At 46.0% G+C, this 17160-nt stretch overlaps 1 protein-coding gene across 4 annotated transcripts in view; it reads left to right on the forward strand.

Moving 5' to 3' along the window:
- Positions 1-17160, forward strand: part of CAPZB (capping actin protein of muscle Z-line subunit beta) — a 66369-nt gene that overhangs the window by 7218 nt on the left and 41991 nt on the right. For 3 of the 4 annotated variants that reach the window (XM_039387369.1, XM_027733770.2, XM_039387368.1), the window contains exon 2: positions 16930-17019. In XM_039387369.1, the coding sequence (XP_039243303.1) occupies positions 16930-17019 (90 nt within the window). Of the gene's footprint in view, positions 1-1678; positions 1782-16929; positions 17020-17160 lie in introns of those variants that run through there. The other variant, XM_027733772.2, reaches the window with a different exon arrangement.

Raw genomic sequence — 17160 nt, forward strand, 5'->3', positions numbered from 1 at the left:
AGGGGCAAAGAAGGGAATTTGGAGGCGCTTGAGCCTTCTGAGGTCATGTGGCTGCTCCACTGGACATTGCAAGGTCATCTCCCACCTCTGGATTTATTTGGTAGTGGTTATTGATGGAGTTCAATGCGTTTTTGTGTTTCTCTGAAGCAGTAAAGCTCCTGTTTATCCTGAGATCATTCTCCTGTTTTCTCTCCTTTCCTTCCTGGGTTCATTTTGTTCCTGCACTAAGAACACCGGTAAGAGCTGCTAGGTCTGCATGTGGTCGTGCAAAGTCATGTTTTACAGTTCTGTCTCAAGCTGTTGTAACTGGATCCATGTCCAAGCAGTTCCCTTCCCTAGAAAGTGGGGTTGTCCTTTTCAAATCGAAAGCTGTGGCTGGTTTGGCCTGTTAAGTTAAGGAGCTGTCAGAGCTGTTATCTCCTACAAGGTCCTGTTTGGTATCTGATAGAACTGAGCCACAAACACCTGTCTGAGTCCATCTTGGTCACCTCCTGTGGGGAGGATGTTCCACAGTGTCATCTCCAAGGGAAAAGCCAAGTGTGACTCCTGGTGTCAGCATTTCCAGCTTCTACAGCAAACCAAGGGATGCAAACGGAATAATGGAAGGACTTTTGGCTCACCACAGCCAAGTCTGCAGTGCAGAGAGTACCAGTGGAAGGTTCTTGGGGTCCTGGTGCCAAAACTGTGGTGAAACACAAGCAGAATTGTTCCAAAAGAGCTGCAGAGGAAGGTGGTGCATAACAAATCCGGCGCTTTCCTGGGGTAACCGGCTGTGTTGTAGCTCTAACATTCCCAGGTCCACACTGAGCACAAATCAGGAATCTGGAGTCAGGATGTCTTACCTGAGATCACTGAAATGTGAATTAGTCCAGTAACAGAAAAAAATGTTTATTTTGGGACAGCTTGAGCAAAGTAGAAATGTTTTATCTGCTCATAAACCCTGATTTCTGTCTTGTATTTGGAATCCTGCTCCAGGTCACCTCCAGGTCACCCTGCCTTGGCAGGTGGGTTGGACCAGATGACCTCCAGATGTCCCTTCCAACCCTAAATATTCTGTGATTCTGTGATCCCTATCAGAGCTGCCTGAGCCCTGAGGGCATCAACCTATGTCAGCATCTGCGCAGCTTCCAGCAGGCACCAGCTTGCTGAACTTCCAGAGAACGCCGAACACTTCCTTTTCAAATTATCCCTGGCCTTAAGCAGCCGGAGGCTGATTGTTTTTCCGTGTCACTTCAGAGCTGGCGGATGCATTACAGGCGGCACCAGCAGTGACGTGTGAAGTCCAGTTTACCTCTGTAAAGCCCAATTCTCAGCGCTGGTGCGGTTGCTACACGTTGCTACGGAGCTGGCGTGTGCCTTCGTTTAGCCCTAAGGGTCATCTGAGTGCGTTTCAAGGGCCGCAGGCGCTGCAGCGCGAACGCTCCGGCACCGACTGACGGCCGGGCCCGCGCTGGGGGCGCGCCCCCGCCAGGCCCCGCCCCTGGCCCCGCCCCGCCCGATTGGCCGCCTATCGCACCTCCGCGCGGCACTTGGTGCCGCCCTCCCTTCTCCCCCCCCCACCAGGCAATGGCTCCTCCCGCCCCGCCGCGCTCCATACTTGGCGATGGCCGGCGAGTCGCGCGCTGATTGGTGGAGCGGGCGCGGGGCGGGGCCGGCGCTGACCCGGATGTTCCCGGCCGGGCGGCGGCGGAAGCAGCGGACGGGCCGCGGCCTCTCAGCGACAGCGACGGACCGGGAGGCGCCGCCGTTCTACCGCCCCGCGCACCCGCCCCGCCGACATGGTGAGAGCGGCACCGCGCCGGCACCGCGCCGCGGCACCCGCGCCCGCACCGCCGCCGCTCACCGGGGGACCTCGCCCGGCCTTCCCCCGGGGCGGCGAGGAGGGAGGGGGGAACGGAGGGACGGGCGGTGCTGCCGGGGCCTGGGGGGCGGGAGGGCCTCATCTCGGCAGGGCCCGCCCGGTGCGCCGCTGCCCGGTCCTTGCGCCCTGTCCCGGGCGGTATTCCCGGAGGGAAGGCTGTGGAATCCCGGCGGGAGTGGTTCCGCTTTGGCGGCGGCTGGTACCGCCCGGGATATTGCTGGGCCCATCCACTGTTGCTGCTGTGCTTAAATTCAAATTCTCTCTCCCCGTCGGGAAGAGGGATGGGTGTTCGCTGTGCTGGGAGCTCACGGAAGCTGCGAAATATAGGAAAGCCAAGCGCAGCCGGAACAGGGGGTGCTGCAGCCTTGGCTGCTCTTCCACCGGGCTCAGAACTTTCCTTCCCCCACGGAGAACCTCCAGTTTCCTCAGCCATGTGGAATAATCTCCATCCCGCCGTGTGTTTCCTGGATTAGCCCAGGGCACAAACCTTTGAATTTGGTTCTGTGTGGAGGGAGCAGATTCCATCTGCTCCGAGCCAGGGCAGGGATAAAATGGGGGCTGCCCAGGCCCTTCCCTGAATTCGTGGACAGGGGCTTTTCCACAGCCTCCTCATGGATGGAATCACTTGTAGGAAATCACATCACCTTATGCTGTTTAGAAATTTATAGTTCGGGTTTTCCAGCATAACAATTTCAGAATGTTCAAATGTATTTAGTTTGTAGAAGAACAACCCTGAGCCCAGCAATACAAATGGTGTTAACCAAACAAGTGTGATCCTTGACTTAATACCTTCAACCATAAGAATTTCAGAGTCAGTGCTTGTATGTTTTTTGCCACCTGTATCATGCAGGATAAAGATCTTTAGTGTCAGGTGAAAGGTGAAGAAGAGTGGAGATCAAAGTTCTGCTCCTCTCATTGGTTCAGGTGCTGTATCTGACTTCTGACAGGAGGGAGCATCTTATTGCAGTTGTGTAGCTTATTTTAACGCACTGAAATCTCTAAGTGTGAGACCTGACTGTGGAATTCGAAATTGGGATTCCAGCAGACTATCCTGACTTCTGCCATGGCAAAATTCCTCACAGGAGAAGAGGGCAAGGAAAACAAGGAAGCCTCAAGTAAAATAACAGTGGTGGTACCGACTTCCTTAAGGGGATATAAAACCTGCAGTCAGGGTTTCAGTGTAACTGTGCCAGTCTTTTGAAAGAAGTAGAGCACAAATCCTTTGGAAATTTCCTGAGTGTTAAAAGCTTATACTGCCTTCTGATATTTTCATGTTTAGTCATGGAGATCACGTCAGGAGAAGTTTGATCAGAACTTCCAACAGCATGTGGTGATTTCCAATATTGAGTGAACTTCAGGGAAGAACCTGCAGCTTCCAGTTTCAACTCAAGTGCAAACCCAGACTTTAGGGTGCTTCCAAGATCTCTAATTTTGGCGATCTGAGGCGCGGATACAGAAATGGATCATTAAAATGATGAAATGGCCCTTTTATTGCAGAGAACAGCTGGGAGCAGCTGGTGTGGTGCAGCATATTGGGTCAAACACCTTCTTAGTACCACAGGGTTACCAATATCTGTGCAGAGCAAGGATGGGAACCTTTGTTTCAAGTCTGTGCTCCCAGGGAGCTGAAGGGAGAACTTGGAACTGTGTCCACATTTCAGTCAGCTGCTCAGTGAAACAGGGCAGGGCAGCATATGAAGCTTGAAAACTGCCTGGATGGATGTGTCTTCTGAGCTAAAAATAAACAAAATGCACTGTTCAGGGAAAGCAGGACTTGGGAGAGTGGATCTACTGAGATTTCTGGAGTTGTGGGCTATGAATGGATGGAATCCAGTTACTCTTTGTAAAAAATAAAACCCTTTTTCCAGGGTTACATAAACTGGTGTGATTACGTTAGCAGGGATTTCTTCTACTGTGCAACTGTTGAGGAAAAGGAGGACAATTTTAGGAAAATATATGATTCAATCAACCATAAAGTCAGTCTGTGTAGTGCTGGCTGGCACTATCCTTGTAGGATTTTTGAGGCAGCTGAGAAGTGCAGAGACATGGCCCAGAGTGTGTGGTGTGACAGTGGCACGCAGCACACAAACCTCAGGAGCTGCTCAGAGTCACACTGTTTTTCAGGGAAGGGGTTGTTTGTCTGGAATCAGCCCATCTCTAACCTGGCTGTGTCTGTTTTGACACCTCCCATGTGTGAGAGCTCAGGAGATGTTTTCAGTCTCCACAGCAAGTCCTTTGCACCTTGTGCCTTCTAAGAAACACCAACTTCAGCTGTTTTGTGGAGTCTGTTTTATTAGCCAAGCCAAGAGTGTGACCTTAGCTAAATGTTATCCTAAACGGCAAATTCCCAAAGTAATCAAGTCAGAGGATATCAGTGGGATAGGGAATACTGCCATTGCACTGATGCTTAATCTTGTGGTTCAGTAGGGAAGGAAAAGCATTCACAAGTTGAAGTTGTTCAAACAGGATTTCCTCATATGGTAAATATATGTGCTGATATGGGACTAGTTGACATCTGGGAGTGAAACAAAATGAAAGTGCAGCTCAGCTCTTTTGAATGCCTATTTTTAGTCTTTATTACTGTAGTTGAGTTGAGAAATGACTTTCTTTGGGAAGGAGACATTGCTGCCCTATTCAGTTTCTGCTTCCACAGCTGGCAGTTTTGCTTTCCTTCCTTCCCTTGACTTCCCTGTGCGAAGGATGTCTGGAGAACTCGGAGTTGCACATCCTCATGCAGTGCTCCCCAGTGCTCTATACTGGGCCAGTTTGGCTTCGATGGATCATTGAATCCCAGAATGGTTTGGGTTGGAAGGGACCTTAAAGCCCATCCAGTGCCACCCCCTGCCATGGGCAGGGACACCTTCCACCAGCCCAGGCTGCTCCAAGCTCCGTCCAACCTGGCCTTGGACAATTCCAGGGCTGGGGCAGCCACAGTTTCTCTGGGCAACCTGTGCCAGGGCCTCAGCCCCTCCCAGGGAAGAATTTCTTCCCAATATCCCATCTAACCCTACTCTCTGTCAGTGGGAAGCCATTCCCCCTTGTTCTGTCACTCCAGGCCCTTGTAAACAGTCTCTCTCCGTCTTTCCTGTCAGCTCCTTCAGGTACTGAAAGTCCACAATTAGGTCGCCCCAAAGCCTTAAAACTCCAATTTATACCCAGATGGTCTATAACAATTTAGATAATAAATATCTAAATAAATAAATAAAGACTGCAAACTTACTGTGCAGTACCAGTGCTTGTGTTTATTCTCCTGTCTGCCCTTTAAGGGGATATTTGGTCAAGTCCAAATAGCTCCTTACCCTGCTAAGTAAACTTGTAGAGAAGCATTTTGTTGGGATTTTCCCCCTTGAGCTGGTGCAGACGGTGGTAGAGCTTCCTCAAAGTGAAATACAACAGTACTTTAGTGCCTGCTGAAGAGGGCAATTTTGCTGGAGAAGTGAAAGGTGCCTGTGCAGGCAGCGTAAGCTGGAGTTTAGGGCTATAGAATCACGGGGTAGTTTGGGTTGGAAGGACCTTAAAAGGCCCTATAGTCCAACCCCTTCCATGGGCAGGGACACCTTCCACTAGACCAGGCTGCTCAGAGCTCCATCCATGCTAAGCCCTGTTTTTCTACCCCGCTTTAATTCAATGTGGTTTAAGGATTTATTTTTTTTTCAGGTAAAGGAGATACTCAAAATGATGTTGATCTTCTGTTTTTATCGATATTTTTTTTATTCAATCACTTTATAGAGTGATTTACAAAGGGCATGAAATTTCCTGCTTTCCCACTGAGTCATGCAAGGAGTCCTGAAGAGTTTAAAAAACCCTCAACCAAGTAAATCTTTGTCTCTCTCCTTAATGCACAAAGTCTAAAGCATGTTTACCCTTCAGTTTTTCCTAATCCTTTGCCACTTCCTGGAATAAGAGTGGAAAAAAAACTCACTTAAAAACATGGGATTTCAAATTTGAATTTCTTTAACCTCTGAGGTTTCATCCTTGAAGGAGCAATTAATACATCTGACCAGTAAAAGCTTTTCCCAAGCTTCCTGCTCTCTCTAGCTGGGCTTTACCCCACATTTTTTTTTCTGAATGGTTGTGTTAATTGGAACATAAAGATCAAGAACTCTGGGCAGTACAGTGGAGGTGTGGCCACTTTAAACCAGAGTATAAACTGATTTTTTTCTTCATCTTTTGTGTGATGCCTTCTTAATTATTTAATAGTCCTTGACTGAGGGGTTCATGTTGACTTTAATGTGAGAATTGACCAAATACTCTGTGTAGGTACCTGGCTGAGAGCTGTAACTGAACCACTGGAGAGTGTTGAGCTGTTGTGACTTACTTGAGTTTCAATAATTCAGGATTCCTGTCACCTGGACCTTGTCCAGTGGCCAGAAATCACTTATTAATCCTGATTGCCTCCAAACAGGTTGTCTTGGGAAGTGGTAGATGAGACACAGATGACCTTTTGAGACTTCCTTCGTGGGGCACAAGGGGGAATATGGGTTGAATAAGTTTTAAAGATGTTTCCCTGTTAGTTGAGCTGAAGGAATTTATCATGGAGAGAAAACACGGTGTACTTGAGGAAGGGGCTTCGCTTGTTCTCTAATTAAAATATAATTTCCCAGAACAGGTGCTGTCTGAGTAATGCCAGATGCAATGGAATCCTCTCCTTCTCCTGAATTTTTAGGTACAACCCAGCTTTGAGTGAGGAATTGAAAACAGGATCTATTCCTTATTTGTGCCCCAAATAGACTTCTATTTAGAATGACTTTAGTTGCATTAGGTAATATCTCGTGCTGTGTTTCCTGGAGTGATGGCCTGAGACTTGGCATCAACCAGGAGATTCATTTCCTTGTGTTATCTGGTGCTGGTGTTTTGCCCTCCCTCCCTTTTCAAGGGTTTGGGAGGAAATACTCAACTTGCTTTGAGCTCGTACTCTTTGTGCTGCACCTTTCAAGTTGGGTTGAAGAACTGGGAATGGATTTGCAGGCCTTTGACTTATCTGGCTGCTCTGCTGATAAATTACCTACTTTGTTCTTGCTCTATGCAAATTAAACCGTATATTTCATCAGTGTACCTGTAGTATTTTCATTGCAGGGTTGGTTTAGGAGTCCTGACTCTGGATTTAAGCTCTTGGGACAGGACTCCAGGTGTTTGCAGCCATGCTGCAGAGCTTGTCCTTGCCAGGGCCGTGTCCCTGAGTCTAAGGAGAATGTCCTCCATGACTTTTTGTTACAGAAAGTGGAGCTGAGTTCTTTCCTGGTGCACTGACTTGAAATTTCAATCACGTCCTTGTTGCAAAGTGGGAGGGTTACCAGCCTGGGCGAAAGCAGAACTCAGGATCTCACAATTTTAGCAGCATCAGCTGAAACAAGACTGAAAACAGCACTTAAGAGGATTTTGTGTGGAAGGAAAAAGGGTTGAGACTGCACTGAAGACAGAAGCTTAGTGGTTGCCTAAAGCCACCATAAATAAAATACTCCTTATTTTTTCAGGGAATTTTGTTTGCATTTCTTCAGGTGATACTTTCTGTCTTTTTGATTAGACAAACTGCTGAGTTTGAAAGTGATGTCCTGTTACCTGCCTTCCCTGGTCATTTTTGCTTTGGTAAAGATCAGGATTTAAAAAGCTTCTGCCTGCCCAGATGGTGGGGGTCTGGCTGTGAGCCTGGGCTGCAACCTGAGACCGGCCCCAGAAACAAGAGATGGGGCTTTCGGTGAGTTAATTCAAAGGAGGAGAGAGCCATGAAATGGAAGAATGAGGTAAAATATCAGCTGCATTGTGCTGACCACAGCAGTTAAAGCTGTATTAATCTACTGAGTGCTGTCACCCTGCACGTTTAGGGGTCATCACAGAGAGGTTTGGCTGTAATCTTGGCTTAGCATGACAGTGCTCCACTGGGTGGTCAAACACCGCTTCAGCAGCCATGAGTCCGGGCAGGGCTATTCCGGAGCTTGGTGAGGTGAAGAACTGGCCAATGGAATAACTATTAACTTCATATTAGAGTGAAGGAGAAATCTAACATGGGTTGAAGGTGGCACATACCAGGTGGAGCTCTGCTCATGCAGAAAGTGTCTCTACTGCTTGAATTTATTAGAAGTTTTGCAGAATTATCTGTGGTGTTGGATCCCACACTGCCTCTCTGCAGGTGCAATTGAGGGCAGGTCAGCAGTGGCAAGGAAAGCATGGAAAGACTTCAAGAATAGGCAAATCTGGGAATTGTGTCAAGGGAAGGAATTCTGGGAAGCATGAATATGTTGTTAACTGGAGGTATGGTATTCCTATGGCCTGTGTGTATGTAAAACTATGAGCTTCCTAGTTTAAAACTTGGATTCCTGGGGCAAAACTGGGCTGTTGGGAGCTTTGCAGGACAGTCAGCAAAGTACTTGGTGGAAGACCCAGGCAAAAGGCATATTAACCTACTTTTTTGACCTTTTAGGTAATGGGAGAATGCTCAGGATGAGGCTGATGAGAGATCCCCTGTGTGTCCTCCCTGCCTTGCCAGGCATCCGGTTACTTGCCAGAGTAATCTCATGAATTTACAACCCTGGCTACCAGCCTCCAGGACAGCAAAATGCTGAGTTTGCACGTAGAGCCGGGCAGCTGCAGCTCTGAGAGGCTGGGACACAGCACCATCCTGCGTTTGGGCCGTTCAGTGTGCGTCAGTTGTGCTGTCATGAGCATGCGATGGTTGCTGTCACCTTGGTAATACATCATGTGCCCCCTTCTGCCCTAACTATGTGCCTTTTCTCATTTTTTTTTTTGATGTAATTCCTCATAGAACAACATAGACAACATAGACTGGAAGGAGAACCTGGATCTGTCAGGCTGGGACCAACTTGCCGAACTTGGCTGTTTCTGCAAGAAAAAACCTTTCCATTTCAATTGAGCGGTTCCAAAACTTTTGTGACCGGGCTGATTGGAACATGAACCAAGAATAAAAGAGCATTTTGAAAAGGTCATTGAGCATTAACAGGATTAAAAGAAAGCATCACAAACGACACATTTGCAGATGGCCAGGGTGGCAAATCGCAGCGCTGAATCTCAAGAGCTGCTGTATTTGTAGTAATTGTGGTTTCAATTTAAAAAATACAATAATTGCCCTCCATAAAAATTAAGCAGACCTTCCTTAGGGATGGATTTGGGTGGCTCCTCAGGAATATTTGAATGGAAGGCAGGAAGATAGTGTGAAAACCAGGTCATCAGACTTGTGAACCAACACAGCCATGCTGCATGGGCTGATTTCAGAGCCTGAACTAACACAGTTCGTACGTTTACAGAGGAAGAACGAAGTAATGGAGTGGGAGGATGGGGATGAGAAATCATTAATCAGTAATTTGGGATCCACCTGCAGGGTTGAAGCTCAGAGCTGGCCAGAGGGATCCTGCAGGGGTAGGTTGCATTAGAGCTCTTCCAGGGTCAGGAGAAGGATCCTGTGAGGATTTCCTGTGCATGGGCACAGATCTGCTGCATCCTGTGAGTCAGGGTGAGCAGGCGGGGGGGGGGGGGGGGGGGGGTGGGGGGGGAAAGGACGTGGGCGGGAGGTGGGGGGCGCAGTTCTTAGAAAGCAAGGCTTGACTGCGCAACCCCTTCAGATGTGCCGAAGGGTTTGTGAAGCTGCAGAAAATGGTTGAAGTGCAGTGTTGAACTCAGTCACAAGGAAATATTGAGTTACCTGATGTTACCTGATGCATTAGGTATTACTGAGTGGTTTTACTGCCAGTAAAGCTCCTGTGGGTGTCTGTCTTTTGGGGTATGTACACACTCAACATCTCTCCTGGTAGTGAAACCCTTTGCAGCATGTTGCAGCTTCCTAATGAAGTGTTTGCAAAACTAGGACAAGGTCTTGTCTCAGTGCTGTGCTCTAACAGGTTATTTCCATTTTGTTTAGCTAAGATTTTTTATCTGTAGCTAGGTCTAACAATATGTTATTTTGGGTTAAAACCAGACTTAAAATGAGGAAAGAAATCCTGTTGGGCAGTAACATCTAATTAAATCTTATTAGCAAAGTTGGTCAGTTCTGCAGTCAACTTGAGTGTTTCAATCCCATTTATCAAAAGTTAGAGATGCTTTTTGCAATCTGTGCAACTTTCCTCTGCAGCCCCCACTTTCCTCTTTCATATGGGGCTAACATTGCATAGTCACTCCCTGCCACAATTTATTGGGAAATGATTTTCTGCAAACTTTATGCTTGGCACCAGATAAAAGCCAGTAAATTGCATTGTCACGTTCAATGACAAGTTTAATAAATAAAGCATTGTTTTTGTTACCCAGAAGACAAATGCTGGTGTAGAAATCATTAGTGATCCTGGCAAAAGGTCAGATGAATAGCTGTTCCCAGAAATCCTTGGTGCTGGTCCATCCTGCTCTTCTGTTTGTGAGTGGTGGCTCTTCTCCTTGGAGAGGTGATGGAGACTTGCATTGGATTTATATAAATTAAGGCGATAAACGGTAAATTAGTTTTGAAAGTATCAAATATGCAAATAGGTGCCATCTGGAAATGCATCCTTGCTAGGAAGGAGGTGCCAAGGAAATGTTAGTCTTTTTGCTATGTGCTGTGCACCTTTGTAGATGTGGTAACAGGAACTTCATCGGGCACAATGTACTCCTGGAGCTGCTGGATTCTCACTTCTCAAGCAATTAGAGAATTACAGGCAAGTGCCCTGCTCCAGACTATCAGAGGTTGTAGTTTCTTCTCCACAGATGTAAAATGTTTTGACAAGTTGTTCCATGAGATTAAGCTGCAGGCAGCTCTGGGTTATTTAGAAGCTCATGGCTGGAAATGCCTTCCGTGTGTTATAACTCACTTGATAATTGTTTTAGAGCTGGGTTGGGATGTCGGGTAATGTGCTATGGACAGAGAACAATGCTGGCATGGTTTGGAGGTAGGAATGAGAGAGGGAAGTCAGATCCAACATCTTATTGAAAGGGTGCTTGGAAGAACTCCCTCAAGGTAAAGCACAAACAAGGATCTGGCAAACACTGATCATTGAGCTCTGGAGGAGATCTCTTTGGTAGCTGCTCCTAGAAGCTCATTGCTACTCCTTTAATCTGTCCAGGCCTTGCCATAGTTGTGCTATCAACCCAAAACGGTGAGAAGTATCCAGTGTCAGCAGCTGGTGCCAAGGAAGGTTAAGCTGCCTCACTTGCTCTCCTTCCCATAGATTATTTTAGTTCCCCTGCGTGAGGCTTCGGAGCAGATGTGGGAGTTCCTCATTCCCAGAGAACCTCTTTAAAGAAGAGATCCCTCATGAGCTCTTGTCTGTCTGAAGTTTGTGTGTTGCTTTCTGGAGCAATGTGGAACAAAAGCTGTTTAGAGTAGACCCCTCATTTTTTGGCAAGTGTGCAGGTGCATTTGCAGTGCGTGCAACTGGCTTGAATTTAGAAAACAAGCTGTAAAAGTGTTTTCAGTCAGTAGCTGGGGCTGGTGCTGCTGTGTGCTCAATTGTATTTAAAAGTTATTTCAGAGCAGAATGAAACAAATAATGTTGAGCAGGAGAACGTCTCCGAGGAGGATTCGCTGACTCAAAAGCTGTGACGTGACTTGTACAATTGCTCTGTAAATAAATACAGATTACGGGGGAGCTGGGGGAGACAGTACAGCAGCTTCTGCTAAAGCCTTCCGCTCCATCACTTCTTGCTTTTATTTTAATCTTTAATCCTTCTCACTTGGTATTCGTGGAATGAGCAGTGTCACCAAGTGGGCTGTTTGGTCTTGACCGCAGCAAATTGGGCTGGACGTGTTACTGAACACACAACGTGGTCAGAAGTGTCTGAGATAATAAAAGCCACTGGATCCCATCCCAACCAAAAAAGACAAAGGTAAATGTAGCTCAACAGAAGGAGGATGAAGTCTGCATCAGTGTCTTGTTCTTTTAATAATCTTTGACCTTTTATGACTGTCTTCAGGTTTTATTGCCTTTGATTGGTTCTTAAGTGTGCAATTGCTTTTTCTCCCCCCAGCACACCTTAATGTCATGGAGCCCTGATTTATGAGTTCATTACAAATGGGTTTAGATAGGATCTGCCAGAGGAGGGTTAATAGTCAAGGGAAAACAAATGTAGAAAAACAGATTGCGAGGAAAACGTGCAGCTGATGGAAATGTCATAAGTGCAGAACTTCTCTGGGGTTTCCTAGGTCAGACAGTTATTCCCCTTCCCGTCTCACATCCTAAAAAGTGAATGCTGACAGCTGAGAAGGGAACTCTGCAACTTAACATACTACTGTACTTTTTATTACCCAAGGGTTACAATAATTCAACCCTTTGCTACAGCTTTAAGCAGTAATATTATCCCATTGTGTAATTGGAAAAGGGAGTCTTCTGCCTTTGGAGCTCTGGAAGTTGGCAGGGATTAAAATGACAAGCAGGAGGGGAAGCTGGGTATGTGTTTTAGTTAAAAAAACTTAGTGTTGTAGTACCACAAAGCCGAAACATTAGTCAGACATTCCTGTTGGGAGAACTGACAGGAAATAATATGATTTACAATCTGGGGTATGTCTAGAGCATGAAAGGAAGGAAAGACAGTCATTTGCTGGTTGTGTACTTCTGGCCCAGAGTTAATGAAGGAAGATACTTTGCCTGTAAACTGACCATTGATCAAAGTGATCTGATGTGTGATTGCTCCAAATTGCATCAAATTGAGCACATGTTCTAATTGTGGTGTCTCTTCAGGTTTTTATTTTATGTCTGTTCTCTGAACATTGAGATGCCACCTTGTACTTTAAACTTGGATAAATAACCCTTCAGATGCCAGCCTTGAGCAAAACTTGTGTGTGAAGCATCTCAAAAACCTTTGTTTTATCTGTTACATCAGCTGTGTGGCCTTTTCACCTTAATCTTAATTACTGCAGTAATTTTTAGGTCACCCAGTTGTTCTCAGCTGGCATCACTGATGGAAAAGGGGGTCGGTAGCACATTCATGCCTGGAGTAGAAGTGTTGTATTGGGTTTGCTGGTGGAAAAGATTTGGTGGCCCAAGTGGCTTATTTCCCAGAAAGGGCTAAATTTGGAGAAGCTGCCACTGCTGTAGCACTGAGCTACCTCGGCTCAGGAGTTACCTCTGAGTAGAATTAATACAGAAACACAACACAGAACTGAAACTAGCCTGGGTTTCATTTTGAAGACACTGCCCAACTCTGTTTATTATCAGCAATAACACAGTCAGGTGAGCAGGATCCATCCCAACAAAGGTGTGAAGGCCAGGGAATTAAATCCACAGGGCTTTGTGGTAAATGGGAGCAAATTCCTGCTGACTGGAAGGCTGGGAGCTTTAACTGAAATCTTTAACGTGCCTTGAATTGGAAAGGCTTCAGATCGGGAGAGTTGCAGGTTTGTGTAAACCCTCTGAAAACATGGAACATAAGTTAAGTCATGGAACTGGCAACAAAGAGCTGTCAAAAGCTGGGAATAAAGCCTGTGAATTTCTCCATGTGTGTACAGTGAAATGCCTCTGTAAAGACATTTAAAAGTGCAAAATACTTGTAGTAACTCCTCAGAGTGCTGGTGTCTGTTGAAAAGAGTAAACAAGTGTCACTTGTGTGAGGTGTTACTGGTTCTGCCAGCGATGCTGGTGCCAGAAAGGCTCTAGATGTGTGTCTTGGGGTGTGAGAACTTTATCAGGTGTCAGTTCTGTGCACAAGGCTCTGCAGGCATGGGGTGGCTTAGTGCCTGGTCTGCAGGGTGGGTTTGGTGCCATGGGCTATGGCAGCTGCAGACGAAACTGTTTGCTCACAGGTTTGTGCAGTGTTGGGTCAGCTCCTGTTTCCTGATATCAGCACAGTCCCTTCCTGCCAGGGATATTCCTGTGCCCTGTCCCCCTCAGCCCAAGGAGCTCTGTGGTTTAGGACACTTCATGAGTGTGAGTCAAAAGGAAGTTCAGCTTTTTGCCTGTTGGAATTTTTAAAAGAAAATTCAGCTTTTTGCCTGTTTCAGTTTTTGTGATTTCTGTACCTATAGTGACTTCCTGTTTTTTTTTTTTTAATTTGTGTTTTCTGCGTTGAATGACATCTACCCGTACTCAGCCTTTAAATTAAAGTATACAACTATGCCCCTGTGCAAATGCACATTTTACCTTTAAGCACTATTTTTTCTGATTTGAGCTTTAGCACAGTGTGCCTAAATGACCAGGGACCTGTGGCTGTTGTCAGAGGGTTTCTTTTTTGGAAATAAGCTAAACACAGCAAAGAAACTGAAGAGGAAATGCAGGCAAAGGAAATATAACTATAGACATAACCTTTTTCCCTGTGGTAGTACCATGGGAATGCTGTAGCAGGTGCTTAAGTGGAGATTCTAGATAGTCAAACATCTTTAAAGGAAGCTTATTAAAGAGGTTTCAACTAAGCTAATGTTTTCAGTCTTTGAGACTCCTGTGATCTCTAAATCCTTCAGTGACTTCAGCTGTAATAAAACTTCATTTAAACTTTCTGTCTGAACTCCCTGCTCCTCCACAGGAGTTCTGGGCTGGATGAAACAGGAATGGTGGAAAACGACCTCATATCAAGTAAACACGAAGCTCATTAAGTCCAGTAACCTCAAAGAGCTTGGCTTTGAGAGCAGCCCAGCCTGGAGACAGCCTGTCTGATCACCTGCTCAGTGAGCAGGGGTTTATAAGCCTCTCCATATCCAAAGGCAAAAATTCCGTGGAAGTGTTTTGTCTGGAGGTCTGTTATAAACCTGGTCTTCACTACGTGATTTTACAAGAGGATTAAGCAAGTGGAAGTCCGGAACAGGTGAAGTTAAGTAAGTGAGGTCAGCTCTGGTGAGGTGGGTGACGTATGTCCTGAATTCCCAAAGAGCACCTTCTTCTCACACAGGTTGTGGTGGGGTTTAAGTGCCACTAATAATGTGCAACTCTCAAAACTGCAGTGGCAGCACATCCCTGGGAGCGTTCACCTTCCCTAAAGTCAGGGAACTGTGTGCTGCTGGTTCTGGCACTTTGGATGTGGTTCCTGTCCCTCTGTGTGTTAAGTGCCTCCATCTATTCCATGTCCTTCATCTGGGCACAGGTGTGGAACCAAAGGATGTGTTTGACACACACCTGGTTTTTAAACCTTCTTTTCCCCTGCAGTGAAAGAACCAGAAGCAAAAGATTCTGGTAGAATTACCATTTCAATTCTGAAATTGGATATACCAGATGTATCCAATACCCTAAAGTACCACTTTGCTCTCTAATCTGTCTTTGTGCTGTCTTTTTGACCATTCAGCCAGATTTATGCTGGATTAAAGTGACCGTGTACCCATGGATTTAGGGACAGAACTACAGCAGACCCTGCCTTTATTTTGGCGCTTTAGGAGATCCATTGGCAAGATGTTCAATTACCTGAATGCTCTGCAAGAAACTGGAGAGGGCTGCTGCTCAGCCGTGGTTTTACCTCCTCGATACCAGGAAAATACACTGTTAGTATTTGCTTGGATATTTTTGCTTTTCCATTGCCAGCTGAGTCTGACCCCCTTTGAGAATCTCTGCCTTAAACAGTCTTGCTTATGTCATTTTACTGTTGTTATTGAAGATATTGGTATAAAAATGGTCAGGCCAAGTTCTCTTGGTTAGTCCATAAACACTACAAATACAGATTGTCCTTCATTCAGTGTATTTATTTCAAATTTGCCTCACTGTAAACTACTGGAGTTGCAGCTTTACTGGTGGTTTTTAACATCCTTCCCTAGGCTTTTTGGTCTATTAAGCAATTCCAGCTGGCAGAGGAGAATGGAGCACTTCTGTAAGTGTTCCCACGATCCACAAGTGAGGAGCGTGACCTTGTGACCATGTGCCAGCTTTCCTTCCTGGACATAAGAGATAACAGGAGATAAAGACAATACTTGGGGAGAAATCCCCTGCCTGGGCTTGGCTGCAGGAGCTGGGCAGATATATGGGAGATGATGCCTAACTGCAGAGCTGGAATATTTTGCAAAGCTGATGTCCTATAACGTGAGCTGGATGAGAAACAAATATATGATCTCCCCAACCCAGGCTGTAAATATTTATCTTTTGCTGGTGAATGGGCAGTACCTTTATGGGTGTCCACTAAACTGAGCACTCCCTCCTTTCCTCATTCCTAAGGCATAGCTTAATTGCAGGAAGCTTTGCTTCCTGTTTCTCCCTGTCCTGGGGGCTGCTACTTTGAATAATGTTATAATGGAACTGTTTTGGTACTGAAGCTGTTTTTAAATAAATCTTTTGGGGCTTGGCAGAGCACAGGAGGTGAAATTAAAGCTGAGCTTGTGTATGGGTGGCCAGAAATGGCAAAGAGAAAAGGGAGGGGAGAAGCAGTGAAAACAAACTGGCTGTGCTTCACCTGACCTGTGATTAAAGGAACTTGTGCAGATTTTGGGTGCTGTTAGGCCAGCAGGAAAGTGTCTTTTTGTATGTCTTGGTGAAAAGGAAGCTAAAGCTTATGCCAGGATCATGGCTCAACTCATCAAGTGTCTATGGTAACGTCTGGGGCACATTTTCTGACTCCGAAGTGAAGTTTAAGGGTGGTTTTTGTGTATCAGAATTGGTGTGAGACCTGCTGCAATGAGCCCTCTGAGGAGAACGTTGCTGTGATTTCTCTAAATAACTGAAGTCCTTGGTCTCAGATACAGGGAACTTTTGGTGTGTGTTTTGTAGGAAGAAAGAAATAGTAGATCATGCTGTTTGTTTCATTCTGGTTTCCTGATAAAGCTGAAGGAGGGAGAGAGAGATAGAGCTCTGTATTGGAATAGAGTTTGTCTTGGATACTGGTTATCTCAAGCTGATCAGTGCAAATGAGGAAATGTTAAACGTGCTTTGGGAGAAGGAACTTTCAGTTCCCTGCCCAGGTTATTGTTGGGATGGTGTGTAAAAACAGCACATTAAACACACAAATATTGGAAGCAGTTTTTGGTAAGGACCAGACTCCTTTCCATCAGCTGCATGGTGTTAAATCACAAGTCAATAATCCATGATCAAATGTACTGAATTTTATTTGTATTAATGCAAACCATGCTGCTGCTTAGGACTAGGAACTGTATCCTGTATCAGAGGAGTCAGCAAGTTCTTGTGTGTGTGTGGGATTTGATAGGTTACCTGTACACGTGGTGACAGGGATGTATGTTCTTCTCCCTGCAGAGTGACCAGCAGCTGGATTGTGCCTTGGATTTGATGAGGCGTCTGCCTCCACAGCAGATAGAGAAGAATCTCAGTGACCTCATTGACTTGGTGAGTATTAGATGCTGTGCCCAAGAAGTGGCTGTGACAAAGGTCTGGTATGCAAGAACATCTCGGAGGTGTGGTGGTTGGTTTGTCCCCTTGTCTTTTGCCAAGGTTGAACAAACAATTGTCTGAGCAATGTCAGGAATC

The sequence above is a fragment of the Pipra filicauda genome, unplaced genomic scaffold (assembly GCF_003945595.2).
Source record: "Pipra filicauda isolate LSUMZ 115617 unplaced genomic scaffold, ASM394559v2 scaffold557_size342763_pilon, whole genome shotgun sequence".
Taxonomy (NCBI): Eukaryota; Metazoa; Chordata; class Aves; order Passeriformes; family Pipridae; genus Pipra; species Pipra filicauda.